The sequence below is a fragment of the Crotalus tigris genome, unplaced genomic scaffold (assembly GCF_016545835.1).
Source record: "Crotalus tigris isolate CLP2741 ecotype Arizona unplaced genomic scaffold, ASM1654583v1 scf7180000017536.10889498, whole genome shotgun sequence".
Lineage (NCBI taxonomy): Eukaryota > Metazoa > Chordata > Lepidosauria > Squamata > Viperidae > Crotalus > Crotalus tigris.
The window spans coordinates 722,008-741,337 of NW_024096460.1; the positions used below are offsets into that span (position 1 = coordinate 722,008).

At 37.6% G+C, this 19,330-nt stretch overlaps 1 protein-coding gene across 1 annotated transcript in view; it reads right to left on the reverse strand.

The window, feature by feature from the left end:
* Window positions 1-7,987: 7,987 nt before the first annotated feature.
* The window catches only part of PDZD8 (PDZ domain containing 8), a 59,510-nt gene continuing 48,167 nt past the window's right edge, over window positions 7,988-19,330 (reverse strand). The window contains exons 4-5 of the mRNA XM_039339956.1: window positions 13,916-14,078; window positions 7,988-12,614 (exon numbers count right to left, since the gene is read on the reverse strand). Coding sequence (XP_039195890.1) covers window positions 10,303-12,614; window positions 13,916-14,078 — 2,475 coding nt within the window. The 3' untranslated portion in view covers window positions 7,988-10,302. The remainder of the gene's footprint in view (window positions 12,615-13,915; window positions 14,079-19,330) is intronic.

A 19,330-nucleotide genomic window follows, 5' to 3' on the forward strand; every position in this document is an offset into this window, starting at 1 on the left:
TTTCTTTCCTTACCTGACTTCCAGCCCTATCCCATTTCTCCTTCACAATCCGCCACCACCGCGTGCAGGGAAACAAAAGAAGTTTGTGGGGGAAAAATAGGTCAATCAATTCCAACTTCTTGCGAAAAAAAAAATCTTGCGAAGTTGGAATTGATCGATTGAACTTCCCCCCCAAAACTTCTTTTGTTTCCCTGCACACGGTGGTGGCAGATTGTGAAGGATAAACAGGATGGGGCTGGAAGTCAGGTAAGGAAAGAAATGCAATTCTTGGGGGAAGTTAGGGCATCTGGGCAATGGTGTGGCAAGCTCCCCAGCTCCATGGGGAAGGGACAGCTGGCATGGGAGCTGACTGCAGGATGCCCTCCAGCTTCACCACCCTCCCACCCCAAGCCTCTGGTGCTCCACCTGCCACTTTGGTCAACCTGTACCCCACCTCAGCACCCTTTCTGCCGCCACCCAGCATGGTCTCCCTAGGGCTGACACTCAGAGTCTCCAGGAGCTGCAGGGATTCACACGTACCCTTTTTGTGCTATTTTTGGTGCCACATTTGTGCACATTTGCAGCTCTGTTTTTGGCGGCGCTTTGGGGGGAATGGTTTATCCCCATTCACAGCATGGCTGCCGTCCAATTGCCATGCCACCTCTCAGGAGGGGAGCATTATCTGCCAATGCAGTGCCAGGGAAGACGGAAGGCAATCCCGCCCACCAGATCAGGCTGGCAGGGGTGGGGTGGGAAACCGAGTGGTGTGAAAAGCAGTGCTCAGAGCCTCCAGGAGCTGCAGGGATCTGCACACGCCCTTTGCAGTCATCCTCCTGCAACATGCAGCCTCTCCCTGTAAGCAAGCCGGCTCGCCCAGGGTCAGGTTGGCCATTGCGGGAGGCTCATCCAGCATGTGTGGCGGAGCTGGAGAATGAGGACAGGCCACACCTCCTGCAATGGCCAACCTGACCGTGGGCGAGTCAGATTGCTTCAGTTTCGAGGAGCCTGGCCTAAGGTTTCTATTGCCAGGCTTCCTGAACCTGATGGGAACTGCAGCCTGCCGCAGCTGAACAGTTTAGCCAAGCTGCAAAATTGAACTTGCAGCGGTGGCACCGGCAGCAGATAAGGTGGGGGGGAGGCAAGCGATCTGGCCTGTCCTAAGGTAGGACAGAGTAGGCATGGTCTTAAGTAGGGCTTACTTTTTGGGGTAGGGCTTATATTAGCCCGAACCCCCCCCCAAATAAGCTAGATCGTATTTTATGGTTAGGTTGTATTTTTGAGGAAACACAGTATTAACATTACACTGAATAGTTTTTTTTAATCTCATCTAACTTGTTCAAATTATGTGTCTTATCATCATATAAACATTGTCTACTGCATTATCTAAATATATAAACTTCAGATAGCTTTGCAATAGCTTCAGATGACTATTCATCACATTCAAAATTGTACAGAAAGAAAAAGTTAAGCTACATGATTCCTGCTTTTGTAAATTTGAACTATAGTGTGTACAAAGTTTAGACAAGCCCCAGATCCCAAGTTGAAATATGATAATTCAGAAAAGATTTTTTATTTCCCTGGAATGGAGAGTCAAGCCTTGATCTTTTATCTGGCATTTCAACATGCTGCAAACGATGATGCAAGAGGCCTTTTTGTCATTTACATGAAAGGAACTGTTGCTTCCATGATCCTGGACCGCAGGGCACAATTATAGCTTCCAGAAGTCTGAAGAAGTACCTTTAGTTGTATTACATACTCTATGAGCTGTGTCTCATTGTTATTCAGTCTTTCATCCTAAGCTGCTGCATGGTTTATGATTTATATTTTCTTCATGTCAAGTACCTGACCTAGCCAATTTCCAATCAATGAACCTCTCCATATAAAAAGAAAATTATTTATAAGAAGCCCTTTGATTTACATTCCCTACCTATTCAAAATTCAATTTGGATGATTCTTTCCAATGAAGCTACTGATGCTACAAATTTGAACATGTCACAAAACAACATCCAGTACTGGGACATTTTAAAATAAGAAGTTAAATTTTCAAGGAACATATACCAAAATCTTTATACCAATTTCTGTAAAGTTTGGCATGCTTTATCTCTTCATGAAGTGTTTAGTTTTTCTGCTAATGTTTTCCCATTTAATGAAAAACAAGACTGATAACTAATTGTTTTTCTCATGTTAGTCTAGAGTTGTATTTTATCCCAAATCTTGCTTCATATCCAAAGATCAAAATGGAATGGCTACAGCGGATCAGTCTGTTTTCCAAATTAAGATGAATCTGCATGCTTCATTGTTAATCTCTGCATATTTCTTAATAAAACTATTCTAATACGTGCCTATTTAAACTAGAAGCAAAACTATCAGCACTTCAACTCCCAAGAGATCTGCTTTGTAAAAATGCTACCTGATTATTCAAAAGGAAAATCAGGCAGGTATAGTCCCTAGTAGATTTGTACTGGAGTAAAGTATCTGGCAAACACTTCATGTTAAAGTTTTATTTTCTAGAGTTTAGTTTGTTTTTGCAAATTACAAAAGTATAAGACACAACTGCTTTTTAATGTTGTCAAAGACTTTTAGGTGTCTGCACAAAATGAAATACCAAGTCTATTCACAGACTTTGCTTGTAACTATCCTTTGGACATCAGCAGATGGAAATGGATTAACACCTTTACTTGAGTGAGTCTGCGACATATTGTGCTTTTGAAGAATATGCAAAGCAGGATTAGAGATTTCAGGACTGATTAGTTTGACAAATGGGAGGCAGGTAACATTCTGGTTCTTAATACATAATGGTCTGTATTGCAACCTATTGACTCCTGTAACAGTGTGTTGACATGACCTTGTGGATTATGGCCTTAGTTGTGAAAATAAAAAAAATCAAGAAATATAAGACCATGTAAGTATCAAACATTTATGTAGTGTTGTATACATAACACCCTGTTTGTAAACTTGATCTCTGTGCCTTTTCTAATGTATCAGCAAATGGTTTGTATTTAAAACAGACACTTTATATAGTTTTGTAAAATGTGTTTGTGCCATTTCCATGTATAAAACATATATTTTGGTCAAGTTTTGGAAATGCTTTAAATGAATTGTTATTGTTCTGTTATACAGAAAGTAAGAATGGAATGTTATTTTGTGAAAGAAATAAAAGGCAACAATGTGGTATTTCATTACTGTTAATGTGACAGTTAGTCCACAAAGGTAAGACACTAAGTCTTCATCTCCTTTCCCCACTGCTATGATAGTTCTCAAAATGACTGTGCTGAATTTCAGAGAAAATGCTTTAAATCCACAGTTGGCCCCTGTGAACTATGGTGCATAGTCTTTTCAAATTGTTCTATAAATTGAAGAGTAACAGCTGCCCTCAGGTAAGGATTAATTTTTTTTAATATTAGATGACAAATAGGTATCTCTGTGTCTATATATGTATAGGCAAGGGAAAGAACTGTATGGAAAGAGAGGCACTTGATGATTCTCCTAATCTCTCACCCACTTGCAGAATCCTTCCTCTAAACCCAAATGGGCAGATAGAGAGATGCTCTGTATCTACAACTCTTCAACAGACTACCTAAATTATTGGTAGGAAGCTTTAAACAACAAAACACCACTGTGAAAAGATAAAAGTTTCAGACATCGTTATTCTCTCACTGTTGCCCTTCTTGCAATAAGACAAGTGGTGCTGGAGATTTCTGGATCAGAACATTCTGAGACAGATTTGAATTATTCAGTTTTCTTCCTCTTACTATAACAAACGAATAGGTTGAGGTGCTATTGCAATTAATTTATTCTAATCCATTTTACTTTTGGCACATGGCTGTAAGAATCGAATCAAATCAAATCAACAAATTGTACCAATTTATTTTAGTGGTACCTTACAGAGAAAAGTATTTATCTTAATCTGTATTTGGCTTCAATGCAGCACATTATTTCAAAAATAGTTACTTTGCATATCTAAATATATTGTGCTGAATTTACCAATTCCTCTACAAAATTAATTTTATTTATATTTATCTACTTACTGATTATTGTTTTCCTTGTACATTATTCAAAATAGATTGATTTTTCTGATGTCTTTTTTCATAATACTATATATATCTGTGATATCTGTAAAAATACGACTCCTGGGTATATTCATATTATAAAATAAATAACTCACAAACACCAGGAGAATCCAATCAGGAAAAAACTTTTAATAAAACCTAGCTTTCGTCGGAAGCTTCCGACATCGTCAGGGTTGGGGCTAGTTGAAGGGAGCAACCTATATAAGGCTGCTTAACGCTTGCATCCGGCTTCTAGATCGTGTTACCGGTCCCAGCTGGCTAGATTGTACTGTTGTCATTTCCTTAACGTTCGCACCCTCTTTCCTGCCCCTCCCTCGTGCATTCTTGCTCACTCGCTCGTCACTGATTCTCGGGCTTTACGGGGGCCTCTCCTTTTTACCAGGGGTCTTAAGGTGTAAACTATTCAACCCCTCCTTGATATTGCTGCATGTCTCCCTCAGGCTCCAACCAATTCCCCCCATCACCTTGGGCTTTAAGTTAGATGTCTCTCTGTTCTACTTTTTGTCTTCTTTCCCTTTGTTACGTATTACACAGGTTAGCATTTTTTCCTTTTTCCCTTTGTTCATATGCCGAGAAAGTCAATAAGTTGTCCTCTTTACTTTGATGTGACCGGGTTGCCATCCTGTGCCCTTCAATCCTATGCATGGGCGACACCTCTCCGCCGCTATTTGCGGCGCTACATTCCTTGATTCCTCTTGAATCCCTGAACCTTGCATTGGTATCTTGAATGTCATTCCTCCATTCAGAAGGCGGGGTTCCTTCGAGGTGCAGTGTGGAATCGCACCAATCCCACCCTGCATCATAGCTCTTTCCTCCATCTCCCGGGGGTTGCCTGGATCTTTGTGAGAATTTGTTCTTCTCTGCTACCAGCGGGTTCATCAGCTGTTGATTGGAACAAATCAGCTGTTGATCGGGTGCCAAAGGAATATCCGTGGAATTCACCCTCCTCTTTCATACTTCCAATGATCCCACAATCACCATCTTTTCCAGCAGTTACCATCCCTCCTCTCTCATTCCCAATGCTGGTAAGCTCCGAAATGCCGTGGGGACTAGTTCAAAGCCCCCGTCCCAACTGGGTGACTAGGGCGAGGGGGGGGTCTTGGATATATGTCTTGATGCTTCATCAGATGGTGATTGTGGGACCATTGGAGGTATGAAAGAGGAGGGTGAAACGTCTGATAGTGTGAGCTGAGGCAGGGTGTCTAATAAGGAACCTCATGGTAGGAGGGACTGTAGCGAGAGCAATGGACAGGAAAGGGGTGGAAGTAGTAAAAATCCACTGTGATGGAGCACCCCAGTGAAAGGGGTGAGAAGATGAAACATCCCAAGGATTTGGATCGTGTGCCTGTTTGGAGTAAGATAGGGTATACTCCTAATTCACGGATACAGGAGGAGGAGAGGGAAGTGAGTAGCAGTATGTGCACAGGTAAGGGAAGCAAGTGTAAATTGACTAGTAATATGGAGATTAGGACTGGAGCGTTGATTGGTCGGTCAGGACCTATGACGAGATCCATGAGTCGGGCGCAAACGGCTTTGTCATCTATATATAAGTTCTCTCATTGACCTAAATGATCCCTGACGATGTTGGCAGTAGCCAACGAAAGCTTGGAATTTTATTTAATTAAAACTTTTATAGTTTTTAACTTTCCTGGTGTTCACGCTTGTTTGCTGTTCAACAACATATATATATATATATATATGTTACCAAAATAATGATCACCAAGAGAATATCTAAGAAAATAGAATTTAATTAACCTAGCTTTCGTCAAACACACTTGACACTGTCAGGGTTAAAAGGTAAACGCTGAGAGGGGCCTTATATATAGTTGTTAAGTGCCTGTTTCCGGCTCCTGGAGCGTGTCATCGGCCCCAGCTGATTGAGCTGCGTTCCAAGCGCACCTCCTATGTCAATGCACATTCCTTTTTTTTTCTTAGTTTGCGTTCCCTCACACGTTGCTCTACCCACCATTTCGGAGTTAGGCGGATTAGGGATTGGGATACTCCCTCCTCCCTTGTATACAGCTCCTCCACCACCCTGTACGCGGCTTCCTCTGAGGAGTGGGGGAGTGTTTGAGTCACTTCTCGTGCTCCCATGGACTTCAGACCCGTTTCGTTCTTGTTTACTTATCCCTCGGAGCCACGATGTGAGTTCCTCCCCACACCTCGTGTTATTCTCCCTCCTGTCCTCCCTCCCGTGCGTTGTCCTGGGTGGCCTATTATTCATTCCAGCCTCTCTTCTCTCACGCATGCCCAGAACGTTCTGTTGCCATCCCATTGATAGCACTCTGCTGTTCAGTCCGTTGTCGGTGAGTGCCGTTTTCATTCGTCTCCGATTCTCCACCTTCACTCCCTACAGGGATCCTCTGTCTTGGCTGCAATCGTTGCCCAACTGCCCGCCTCCGTGTCGAATACACCGGAAGGGGTGTCTCCCTTCATTCAATCTTGACCGGGTCACCATTGCATGTCTAACGGTGTCATTGAAGGGTAGCTCATCCTCACTACCACCTTCAGACTTCCCCATATCTCATCTGTCCTCTGGTCCCTCGAGTCCCACTCCATTGCTCCGTATATTATCCTTCCATTCCAAGGGGTACCCACCTTCAAGGCATCGCAAAGGATCCTGCGGTAGTTGTCTGTTGGGATCGGTCTGTTGATGGTCAAACGGTAGTTGCGTACTTGGTGGGGGTGGGCTGTCAACCGGGGCTCCGCCAGCATAATTGAGCGGGGGGGGTTCAAGGGGGTATCCTTCTCCTGTCCATGCGGCTTGTGATTAAGTCCCCTTTGAATGTTAGCATGACAACCAGCGCTCCATGTTCTTAGAGCCTGGTGTGCTGAGCACGTCCACATGCCGATTGATCAGATCTGTTCCTTTTAATTAAACAGTTTTGTTTTTAGTATTATCCTGGTGTTCGGATTATTTTATGGCAGGTGTGTGTGTGTGTATATATATATATATATATATATATATATATATATATATATATGTCTCTAATTACGTTAAAAATGTATGTGTGTGTGTGTGTGTGTGTATGTATGTATGTATGTGTATATATATATGCAGGTCTTGGCGTATTCGGGTCTTTTCCCGTGTAAGATTGAGAGTATCTTGGCGACGTTTCGACGAGGTCACCAAGATACTCTCAATCTTATATGGGAAAAGACCCGAATACGCCAAGACCTGCATACCTATACCCGTGAAAATCTACGAAAACAAATACATATACATATACATACATATATACATATATATATATAGTCTTAGATTGCTATAACTTCAAGAAGTTGCAGCACACAGTATGTTTAAGAATTCTGTTATTAGAAGTTTAATACGAAAACGATTATGAAAATACAAAAAATCCTAGTGCATGCACTTTGTAAATAAATTTAATCTTCCCAAGATGTTTTAATTTACAATTTTAATTTCCTCATATTTATCAAGAATTTCTCAATCAAAGAATAAGTACTTAAATCTTCTGTTATAGAAAGTATTGCAAATGTAGAGAAGCTCCTTAGAAAATGTGCTATTAGAAAGTCAAATACCTATTGTATGTAACTGGGCAATCTCATTTTCTATTTGGTGCATTAGCCTTTCCCAATGTAGAGGTGATTACGGACAAGGCTAGCTGACTCTGACGAGAATTGAAATCAAAAACATTGGGCAGGAATCAGGAGCGGAAAGGGTCCATAAAAGATTCAATTGTGGGTGGGTAGGGTGGGTATGTTTCTAACTCTACCTAGGCCTAGGAAAGAATGTAGCATCATTACAGATAAACAGGCCTTTTGTCTGTCATCCACAACCCTTCCACGAAAGTTCTACTGAATGAAGAAACGTTGGAAGCCATTGTTCTAGAAAATAGCATAGCATGGAATAAATAAACCTTTAGTTATGTGCCAAAATACTCTTTAAATATCTAACAGCTTATAACAAAGAAACAGAATTTATTTAAAAACTTTTATTAAAGCTTGTTTTCATGATAAAATCATCTGACAATCATCTCAGGCAGATTTCCATAAATATATGTTAGTGTCAAGTAATAACATACCACCACATCAAGATAGTCTTGCATCCAGTGGTATTTATTATTTTCAGCTGTGTATAGTAAAGCAGAGAAGCAAAAGATATAAAAGGAATGTATCAATAGTTCTTCTTAAAAACAGTATTTATTATAATTCTATGCTTTATATGTTTTCCTTGATGCTACTATACTATTATTTTGCTGCCATTCTCACGCAATGGTTAGAATATTGCACTATATTTAACTTACATTATACAATCATCATAGTAGAGTACTGATACTCAACTTTTCATGCCTCTTTCATAAACAGGTAACTATTATATGATGTTAGCTTAGTAAACCTAATATCTGTAGTATTTCTGTCATTGTATTCTGATCTGCAAGTTAATATCTGGACAGAAACTAAAGGGAAAATGTCCTAGTTTATGCAAACTTTTGTTAAGCTGAAAGATAATATTCCTTAAATATAATGTTGATTGAATATTATTGGTTCATTTGGGAAAATACCTAAAATTGTTTTATCTTTTTAAAAAAATATGGATTATGTCAATTTGGCAGCTGTTCTGTTGAACTATTTTACTTTTTTATTGTAAGGACAAGTTGTAAAGTTAAAAATGTTAGGACGTTCACTCCCATTATAATAGCAAAAAATTTCTATGCAGTAGCATAAGTGGTTGCTTGTTAGTCAAGTAGAAGTAATGCAGAATGCTATCTTTTTATTTAGTTTTATAAAATTATTTTATAATACAATGCCAAAAATGATGAGCACATAATACAATGCCAAAAATGATAAGCACATAAAAATAAAACATTAAGAAATATGGGTATGAAACATTAAGATAACCCTAACTAACAATCCTCATCTCAGATCAATTGATTTTTAGTGTTGCTGGGCTTAGGATTCAATGGGTGGGTGAGGGCTACCGGGGCAATCTTAAGTTGCTGAGCATTTCATTTTTACTTTTATTTTTTTGTCACCAGAACCATCAGAGAATAAATCAGTTTAGTGTTAACTTTAAAATCCTTTTACATATTAATTCTTAATATTTAGATTCTTTGCAAAAAATAAATCTGGTAAGGTTACCATTTAAATTTTAAATTTTCTAATGGGTGCTTAACATTATTACATTATAGAAAAGTATGTTCTATAAAGCTTCCATCTAGTTACAGGAACAAAGAAAAATCTGTGGCACATTCTCAATACATTTCTATAAACATGTGTATAGGCAAAAAGTAATGCCTATCGGTGTTTTTGAATGGGAAAATTAGAACCTGATGACAGTTGTTTCAGTGATATGTGCTTTAAACGTCTTCCCTGCTAAAGATTCTAATAAATTCACAGAAGGAAAGAGTAAAATGTAAATTGCCTTTTCAAAAATTCAGACTTCTCTATGAAAGAAAATCAGAGAAATCAGACACTGGAATGCTAACGTTATCAAATAATTGGAAATAAAGGCATGTTATTTATAATGCATCATTGGCAAAAGAAAAACAAAAAACACCTGAAACTCACTATCCCCTTTCCAAAAGATACTGAATAAGCAAATGGCAAGGTATAACAAAAATCTTCAAAACTGGCCCGTCAGCAGCTGCTGCAGTAGTTCTCATTTGAACACAAAATAAAAATGCAAAGCTTTAAAACTGAATAATGAAAGGAACAAAACAAAACAAAAAAACAAAAACAACCCGAGAACAGAAACTCTGCAAAGCAATTCAAAGGCAATTCAGGAAGTTTGTTGGTGTGAACAAAGGCCTTTTTTTTGAAACAGAGGCAGCCGTGCTGTTTAGAAGACAACATTTCCATTGAGACTGCCAGAAAGTAAGCTGGGTGTGAACATGTCTGTGGAGATGACTTGAGAAAGCCTTCAAAAGAGGTGTTTAGTCTCATGGAGGAAGTGGCTGCTTCACTCATTCCAACAAAACATCTGTCTGAATGCTTTTTTTCTTTTTTTTGCAATTCACCCCATATATTTTAGAAATACATTTTAGAAAAAAGTTCAAATAAATTAAAAATCATCTAGTATAAAGTCCCAAAATGTTATTTAAACATAACATGGTTCAACCAAATAAAATCATATTGTACCTGGAAATAAAAGCCATTTCCTTACATGGGTTTGAAAATAATGGAGAAGCAGCTTGTATATATTATCTGTGTTTAATTACATTTTGAAGAATCTGATGTAGTTTAAGTGCAAAGTGTTTCCCAGTTTATCATTTGCAAGACCAACTGTGCTATATCAGTCTACAGGTGCATTTTGGGATTCAAGTCTCTCTTCTTCTTTTAGTAGGGTTTCAAGTACTGGTGCCATTACTAAAGCAGCCTCATCTTCATTATCCGTTTCTTCCACTAAATTGTTGTCTTCTTCATCTTTATCCTCTTTTCTAGATCCAAGTTCTAAAGCAGTATTTTCTAAAGCTTCTATATCTTCAATGCCAGCTTTATAATGAATCATAAGGAGTGTCAGGGCTTGCAACCTCTCACCTGATTTAGCCAATGCAGCAGCCAAGAGCCTTTTTTTCCTTGCATCTGTTGCTTCTTTCTTTTCTCTAATTAAGGAATTGTTGCTCTCCAGTTCCTGGTCTATTTCATATTGAAGTTTTTCCAACATAATTTCTAATTTCTGGATTCTTTCTTCTGTAGGTAAACCTCTATAAAGGTCTCGGCCAATTTCTTTCACTGCAATGAAAACACTATCATCAAGTCCTCCTTCCTTCCTTGTTAACTTAATCCCTGGAGTGGTTACTTGCTTGGAAGGGCTACTAGGGCCACCAGTATCTGTATCACTACCTTCATTATCAGAAGGATGGGGTGTCTGCTTTGGTGAAGGTTCTATCACTTCAGGTCCTTGCTCATTAATACGAACTTTAGGAACTTGACGAAGGCTTAAGAATCGGCTGCTTGTATTAAGAAGGTGTCTTGTTAGACCCGTTGCTTTATTTGCAGTTTTCAATTCTGAATCAACACGAGATCCTGGTGTGGACTGAGAATCTTGGTTTTCAAATTTAAAAGGGGGTGAAACTTGTTCAAGTCGTCTTGTGGCTCCTAAACAGAAGGGAGCATCAGTCAGACACTTTTCTTGACATTTTTTGTGGCAAACATATGCACAAACCACACATTGTGATGCTGCTTTTGTCCAAACTTTCTTTTTGCAGTAGTCACACCAAGTTGGATTTTGAAACTGAGTATCTTGGAAATTATGCCTATTTTCAGTATAACTAATTTGTCCAAAGTAAGGATCATCTTTTGAAAAAACAGGAGCTGCTGTTTCTTCTGAAATATTTTCTTTCTCTTTTTCCAACAGAAAACTTGTGTCTTCAGGTTCACCCTCTTTTAAATATTTAAAATGTATAGTGACATCACCATAACAAAACTTTTCATTGAAACCTTTGTGTGAGATCAAACTACGCAGTGCTGTTCTAGTTACTGCAGCTTTAGGTGCAGGAGGATTTAGTCGGAATAGCCTAATGAATTCCATGGAGGATGTAGCTATACAATCTAAAGCTACATCTTCAAGTTTTACACTTTCATATCCCAAACAAACCAGCCCACCTACTTTGAAAGGGTCTCTACACCAAATACCAATATTTAGGTATGTATGATCTTTTCCTACTTCAAATATGTAGGAAGAGCCTTTTGTCCTTGCCCATTTACCTGCTCGATTACGGTAAGGAATTTCTGGTGATTCCCATGAATTATGGTTTTCTACTGCCTTAGCAGTCAGTGAACAATGTGAATTCTCTGTTATGTCTTTATGTAGTTCTGATTTGCTTGTTACAGATTTAGTGATAGGCGCTTTAATATTCTGTTGAGATTCTGTACTTTCTTTTAATGTTTCTGATTTATTTGTAGTTGTTTTTAAACTCTGTGAAATTTCTAAAGGCTCCTTAGCAATTGGTTTGGATCCTGTAGATTCTTCTCCTAGATCAATAATTTTGATTACCTTTTCTGAATTCTTGTCTCCATTATTGGCAGGAAGAGGGAGCTTGTCCACTTTCTCGGAAGATAAATCGCCAGTTTCTAATTTATTTTGAACTTCACTAGAAACTGTTGACACTTTAATCTGTGGTCTGGGAGGTACAGGTGGTTTGGTTATATTTAACTGTGGCTGTTTGTTTGTCTGCTGACTTATATCCAGGTTCTCAGGACTTTTGTGTATTGCTTGTTTGGATGTCTCCTTGAAAAGTACCCTTGAAGATGCCTGATGACTTCCTAGATGTAACTTGCGATTTAACACTGGAGATAGAGTTGCAGGTGGTTTACCAGCAAGTGAAACTGGTATGTGTTTGGGACTGCTTGAAGAATCATCTTTCAGTTCACTTGACTTTAGTGCATTTGCCAGGTCTTCAAATTCTATATCTAATTCTTTGTTATCTATTTCATTCAGCAAATATTCATCTGAAAATGTTGACTCTTCCAACTGCGGAATGTTATCTTGGGTTAATGAAGTCTGCTGACTATAGCCAACTGGTCTCTCATAATATATGGTGACTCTTTCACCAGCCTGTTTGATAAGTTTTAATACTTGTACTGTTGATGTAATCCTGACTCCTATTAAAAAACAGAAAACAATAACGATTAATATTTTCTGAAGCAACTGATAAATACCTAAATCAAGAATGCTACCCAGTCAAGGAGAAGCCATGCAGTCCTTTCCCCTCCATACAGAAATTGGGATTGTCCTATGAATTTATTCCTCATCAACATTATTAATACATGTAGTAATGTAAAAATCAAGTAGAGCAATGACCATCTGCATTATAACAACAAAAATCCTATTTAAATTAAGACTGTTGATGGAGGGAGAGCCAGTATTGATGTAGTGGTTAAAGCACCAGGCTAGAAACTGGAAGATATGAGTTCTAGTTACCTCAGGCACAAAGCCAAATGAGCAACTTTGGGCCAGTCACTCATTCTCAGCCTTACTAAGGAGGCAACGGCAAACTGTTTCCAAAAATGTTGCCTAGAAAGCTGCAGGAATCTGTCCAGGCAGTTGCCAGGAATTCTGACCGGAAAGTACAAAGCAAACCAATCAGCTGATGGAGGGCTAAATAATAATGACAATAATAATTAACATATTCCCAAGGTTACAACTGGTATAATGTACTAGAAAGGAAGAAGCAGGGAGATCCAGGCTGAAGTCTTCCTTCCAACCCCAAAGATCACAGGCTGACTCTGGACAGTCACTCTCTCCTTAACCCATTTTATCTCCCAAGGTGATAAAGAGAAAAGGGCAGATAAAAATGCAACACATACACAAAATGTATCATTCTTTAAAAACACACACACACAGTATTAACACAAAACAACACTGTTCAACAGATAATAAAGATTTAGGGAATTAAAACTTCACATTTATTATTCTCTACACAAACATCACATATAGTTAACTCTTCTGTACCAAGAAAAATCGTACATAAATAGTGGCCCTGGCACTCAATTGTTTGTATCTCTTCTACTGAATGAAAACCATTTTCTCAGCAGCTGCCAAGGTTGATACCAAATACTGATGTGATTTTTTTCTGAAATATTTATGTCTTTTCATTCTCCAAATATAATGCCCCTTCAGTGTTGAAAAAAAATATATCTAAAAGCATAACAAGTATTTTTATTCTAAAAACTACACTAAAATATCATTATAGCATGCATCTGAAAACAAGTTATGATATTGTTTTATTAGGGCACTATTGCCCTCAATATAAAACTGTTTACGATTTTGCTTGGTTATGACTAATAAAGGATGAATGAAACTTTTTAATACATTTCCCAATGATATCATTTGTTATGCCTTCTGAGCAGTTCCCCAGTTAGCAAATGTTATTTAGCTTAGTTCATGTAGTTTCACTGCATACCTCCAATAGATAATAGCCTGTCGCCCCTCTGAAGATCAGCAGCAGCAGCAGCAGAGTTTGGTGTAACCGTTTCAATGACAACATGACCTGTTTCTCCTTCCTTAGCCTGTATTTGACGCAGAGTGAGTCCAATACTTGGTGAATTTCCTTTTATGAGTTCTGCCTGTGCGGGAAAAATGGAAAATAATTTTCATTGTTAATATTAGGATCTATAATTCATAAAATTAAATGTTTTTCTGCAAGCATCTTGTGCAAAATTGTACTTGAGAGAGATAAAGGTGTATATCATATAAGTACTATGCTTTAAGGGGAAATGGGTTTATAAAACACAGTATATTACACAGGTCAATATTAATTATTTCAAACAGAATATTTATTATACTTTATATCTTATTATTCAAATAGTGCTTAAAATGATCTTTTCTACCCAAATTGGATATTATTAATACAATACTTTTTCAAAAATTATTTGAAGAAGAATCTGTAATTTACAGCATACTCCCATTTAGAAGAAGAAATATAATTCATGACATCAACTAAACTAATTCATAATAAAAGAAACTGGAATTAAGAAAATTCTATAACCTTTATATTTTCTGTTCCAAGTCAAGCTGTTTTCTTATTCCAAAATTATTTACTTTCTTTGATACAAAAGCAAGCATTTTTAATATGTCAATATGTTTTATAAATGCAACCTCAAATTGGGAAAGGTTAATACTGTTAGCTAAATAGCTGGCCTATAGATAATTTTATGTTGTATTATTTATTTGTTTTTTGTTCACACCACCTTCATTCATATTTATTACATCTTTTCCTTTTCGCTAAGTTCCACAGGCATAAAGCATATGAATTTTCTTTCTTTTCTGTATTAATATATGCTCTAATATTTACTTCTCTTACATTCCAAGTTCCAATTTTTTACATACCATGATGGATACCAGATGGTCCTGGAAAAAAATATATCACAGCTGCCCATTATGGTTTTGAGGAAAATTGAGGGTTTCAAACAATGCTTTTTAGCAAGAGAGAAACAGATCAGCTTATCAATCATAGCTGATACTACTTTCCTGTTAACAATAAATATAGTAGTGGTCAGTTCTGGAACATTATGGCTAGTGTGCCACAAGTATAACTAAAACCCAGTTTGATCCCACATATACTCACACTACTCTATGCAAACAAGAAACTCTACTTTGGAGACAACGTTGTGAACCTACAGGCTGTTGGCCATTGGTAATTATAAGAAACATACAATATAATGATAGTTTCAGAATTCTCAAATCTTGGGAAATATTCTCTTCTTACAGTACTGCCCTTCTGAAATCTTAATTATGCAATGAAACATTAATTCAGTTTTGCACTTTGAATCCAACTTAATGGCATCATCATTAAATTCTTTCACGCCATTTGTATCAAATTCCAGAAAGTTGTTCACATTTCTCGCAATAAGAGATTTTGATTAATCTCACTTAACGAAGTTGCCATCACTTTTCTTCAGATATCACCGTTTTTTCCCCTGTGACTGCCCTACCTAAAACCAAGGTTCATTTGAAAACAGAGTTGTTGTAAGAAGTCCTTGTCACACCCCTGGCTCCAACAAGAAACAAGCCATTGAGTTCACAGGTGGTTGGTTAATTCACGGAACACTCTGGAATGCGGTATCCTAGCACTGGGAGCAATCACTTCCCAGTGCTCTACATACATGTCTCCCGACTGGCCCCACCCCCCCCCACCTAGCCAGCATCCAGCGTGCGCACCAGTAAGAGCAGCCAGGCTGAGACGTGGGGCAAGCTTCTGGCTTTCTGCCGCTTCTTCACGCTGGTCAGCTGTTTGGTGTGACGGCCGTGGAGCCAACACCCACTTAACTATGCTCCGCAAGGTCCCCCTTCCAGCATCCAGGTAATGGGGAAGGGAAAGCGCTGTTGCTGGCGCCTCTGTTGCTGGCCCCGTCCACTGCCTCTGGATGCCTCCATCCAATGGTCTTGTCCTCTCCTCCCCCCCTCCCGTTAGTGGCAAGCCCACAGAGGCTTGACAGTTGTTACAACAAAACAGAAATATCTTCACAACATACCACTTTCTTATTGATAACTACTTGCTCAGACCAGCTGTGCTTTGCTTGGAGCAGAACATTTCAAGCTTGAGATTGAATTGTTGTCCCTTAGTATATGTCTATTCTGATGATGATAAGTGCTGCTACAAAGGGACATCTAAGACAGGCTTACTAATTTCTGTCTGCATACATATTCTGAAACAATGAATTCTGTTAATTTTAGACAAATCACAGCAGTTGGTTCAAGTCAATAGTGAATAAAAGGCATAAGTTAAAATAAATGTAGAACATAGATTATTAACTTTACTAATAGCAGCTAAAATACGCAATAATAGGAATCAGAAGTGCTATCAACTAAAATATGGGGATCAGTACTGCTTGTAAAATCATCTATTTGCTTATCAATTCACTTGTCAACTATAAAAGATTTTTAAGTTTTATAAATTGTCTTGAAAGAGCAATGTGATTGAACACATGGAAAAATCTTTTTTTCTGAGAATTTCCAGAATCTTTTCCAGTTGAAAAACAAATGTTCAATATAAACGCTATGTTTGCCTAACATTTTAGAAACATTTATGTAAAATTCCAGTGTCAGAATCTGATTTAAATTTTAACAAATGGCCCTAATTTTCTCCTAATTATTTCAGCATACTTGAAATAACATACACTTGAACCTCCCAGAGCCCCTCCTTGGGTGATCTAGAAACATGAAATATAAATAAATAAAAACACAGAAATAATTAGTTTCTGTGGCTAGCAAGTAAACCTATCAGCAATTAGCGCAAATTGCCCAGGTATTCCAAGTAAGCTACAATTACCAAACCAGAAAAGAGAAGACACAAACTGCAAAAGCAATATAAGAGGCTGTATGTATTAGGTTGGCTTTTTAAAAAGACCATAAGCCTTTTACACAATTCTGCAGCTCTTTCATCAAAGAGAACAATTTAGCCAGTGTGATTCCTGCTGAATATGTCTTATTCTCTTTGCTAATCTTTGCTAATTGTAGCTGGGATGCTATCTCAGACCTGGAAGAAAATTATTTTTACAATTTTCACCCTCCTTATATACAGTGATAGAAAACAAAATCCTCTAATTTGGCATTTGAGCACAGAAAATTCTGAAAACTAAACTGAATCTTCAGATAGTAGATATAAATTAGATATAGTCTTTAAGGAAAAGCAAATTATCAAAAATTAGTTTTTTTTATAATATTGCTCAAAGAACCTATTTTGTTATGAGGGGTATTTAATCATAATTTAATTTAATACAGCTAAGTAATTGTTATTTGTCTTTTAAATAGTTGAAATAGGGATGGGTGTGGACAGGGGGCACAGTTTTGTGCTGGTTCACCTCCTTCCTCTAAGGCGGGTCTCAATTGGTGAATAGGGAGCAAAAGGTCCAGTTCATGGCCTCTCTTTTATGGGGTGCCACAGGGCATGTTGCTCTCTCCACATCTTTTTAACATCTACATGAAACCTCTCAATGAGAACATCTGTCATCATTAGATGGGGTATCACCAATATGATGATGCTACCATCTCTGTCCGGGCTCAAGTGAGTGATGTCCTTTTACGGTGCCTGGAGGCGGTGGGGATCTGGATGGGGAACAACAGACTTCAACTTTTTATTCTTACATTAATTCTGATTTTAATGTTAATTTTATTGATTACATTGTACATCCAGAGCCCCTCTCTGAGGGATAAGAAATAGGGAAAATATAAACAAACAAACAAACAATGTGATATTCAATTTAATGCTAATTGTAGCTCTAGACAATGAATGTATGTATGAATGAATGAATGAATGAATGTAAATTGACACCAAGTCCTGTTTAGCATGAACCAAAATTCAGTTCATGTGAGGCTAACATGTGCACAGTTAAGGTTACTAGGTTACTGTTGAAATATTTGATATTACTACAGTACTTGTTTATCTTTGTGTATGCAAAATAGACAAAAGGAAGACCCCTCCAGATGAGAGCATTACACGTTCAAAAAAAAAAGGCTTGTTATTGCATTAGAGCAAAACTTTGATATGAAGGAATAACACATTAACACGACATTTTCCTCATAAGACCAGATTGGATTGCAATTGCCATGGATGAGAATTAATTCTCTTTCTTCTACCATCAGTGTTTTCTTAACAGCATAGCTATTTGGGAGGTTACGTTTATGCACGGTAAAGATATACACTTTGCTATCAAGGAGAATTACCAAAACAACTTTCACTGTAGTTGATATAAAAGCAAAGCTGTGTTTTTAGAACTGCATCCATGTATCTCGCTATTTGCACCACAGGAAGATCATCTATTTGCACCACAAGAAGATCATCTATTCCTCATTCTTTGTGGGGATTATGTTCCAGGTAAACAGTTGTAATTAACAAGACCATGAGAAAATTTATTTTATACATGAGCAAAAATCCATTTACCATTTACTTGGACAACAAGTCTAATCTATTTCAACTGGGGATACACAAAACCACTGATAATGAGGCTTTCAATAACAATGGCTATCTGTACTATAACAATTCAATGAAACAACATAGGGAACCATAAGGAAGCACAAAATATTTCTTTTGCCAATACCCATGAATGTATGATAGAACAGAGAGACACAGGCTGATCTATCATGCATATGATACATATTTTGGAAGTTTGTATGCTGACTGGCATTTACTGGAAGAGTTTTTCTCCAAACATATTTTCTCTAATGAACTCTGAACATATCTGGTATTCTAAGAGCTCATTCAAAGTGGTAATAAGCAACTAGGCTGACCACTATTTAGAAGTCTGTACCTTCCCTTGTCTTTCCTGCATTTTCCTTTTCTCAAAAAACTGTTTTTTAAACATTTTATTGATTTTCTCCTTTTAAATTGAAGTATTTAGAAACCAACATGGTGGCTGGGTTAATCAATAATTCAATAACATACAAAAATCTTTAGTACAAATCTCAAACTATCACGTCAAACATTTCCTCTATTTTTCCTTAATATCTACTGTCTCATATTTTAAACTACCATATATTTCGGCGTATAAGGCGACTGGGTGTATAAGACGACCCCCAACTTTTGAGAAGATTTTCAGGGTTTAGAAAGTCGTCTTATATGCCGGAAAATACGGTAATACAATTCTTATTATATCCATTAAGTAAAGATAGCATTGTTATATTTATCAATAAATTTTTAGCTTATACATATCCTAGTTACTTTAACATTCAATCTTTATATAACATTCAATCTTTATAAACAGTCAATGTCCTGTAGTTAGTTTTCCCAATTTTTAGTTTCCCGTCAATATTTACATTTAACATTTGATATTTATAATTTCCAAATTTTTGGTGACCAAAGTTTCCTTTATCACAATTC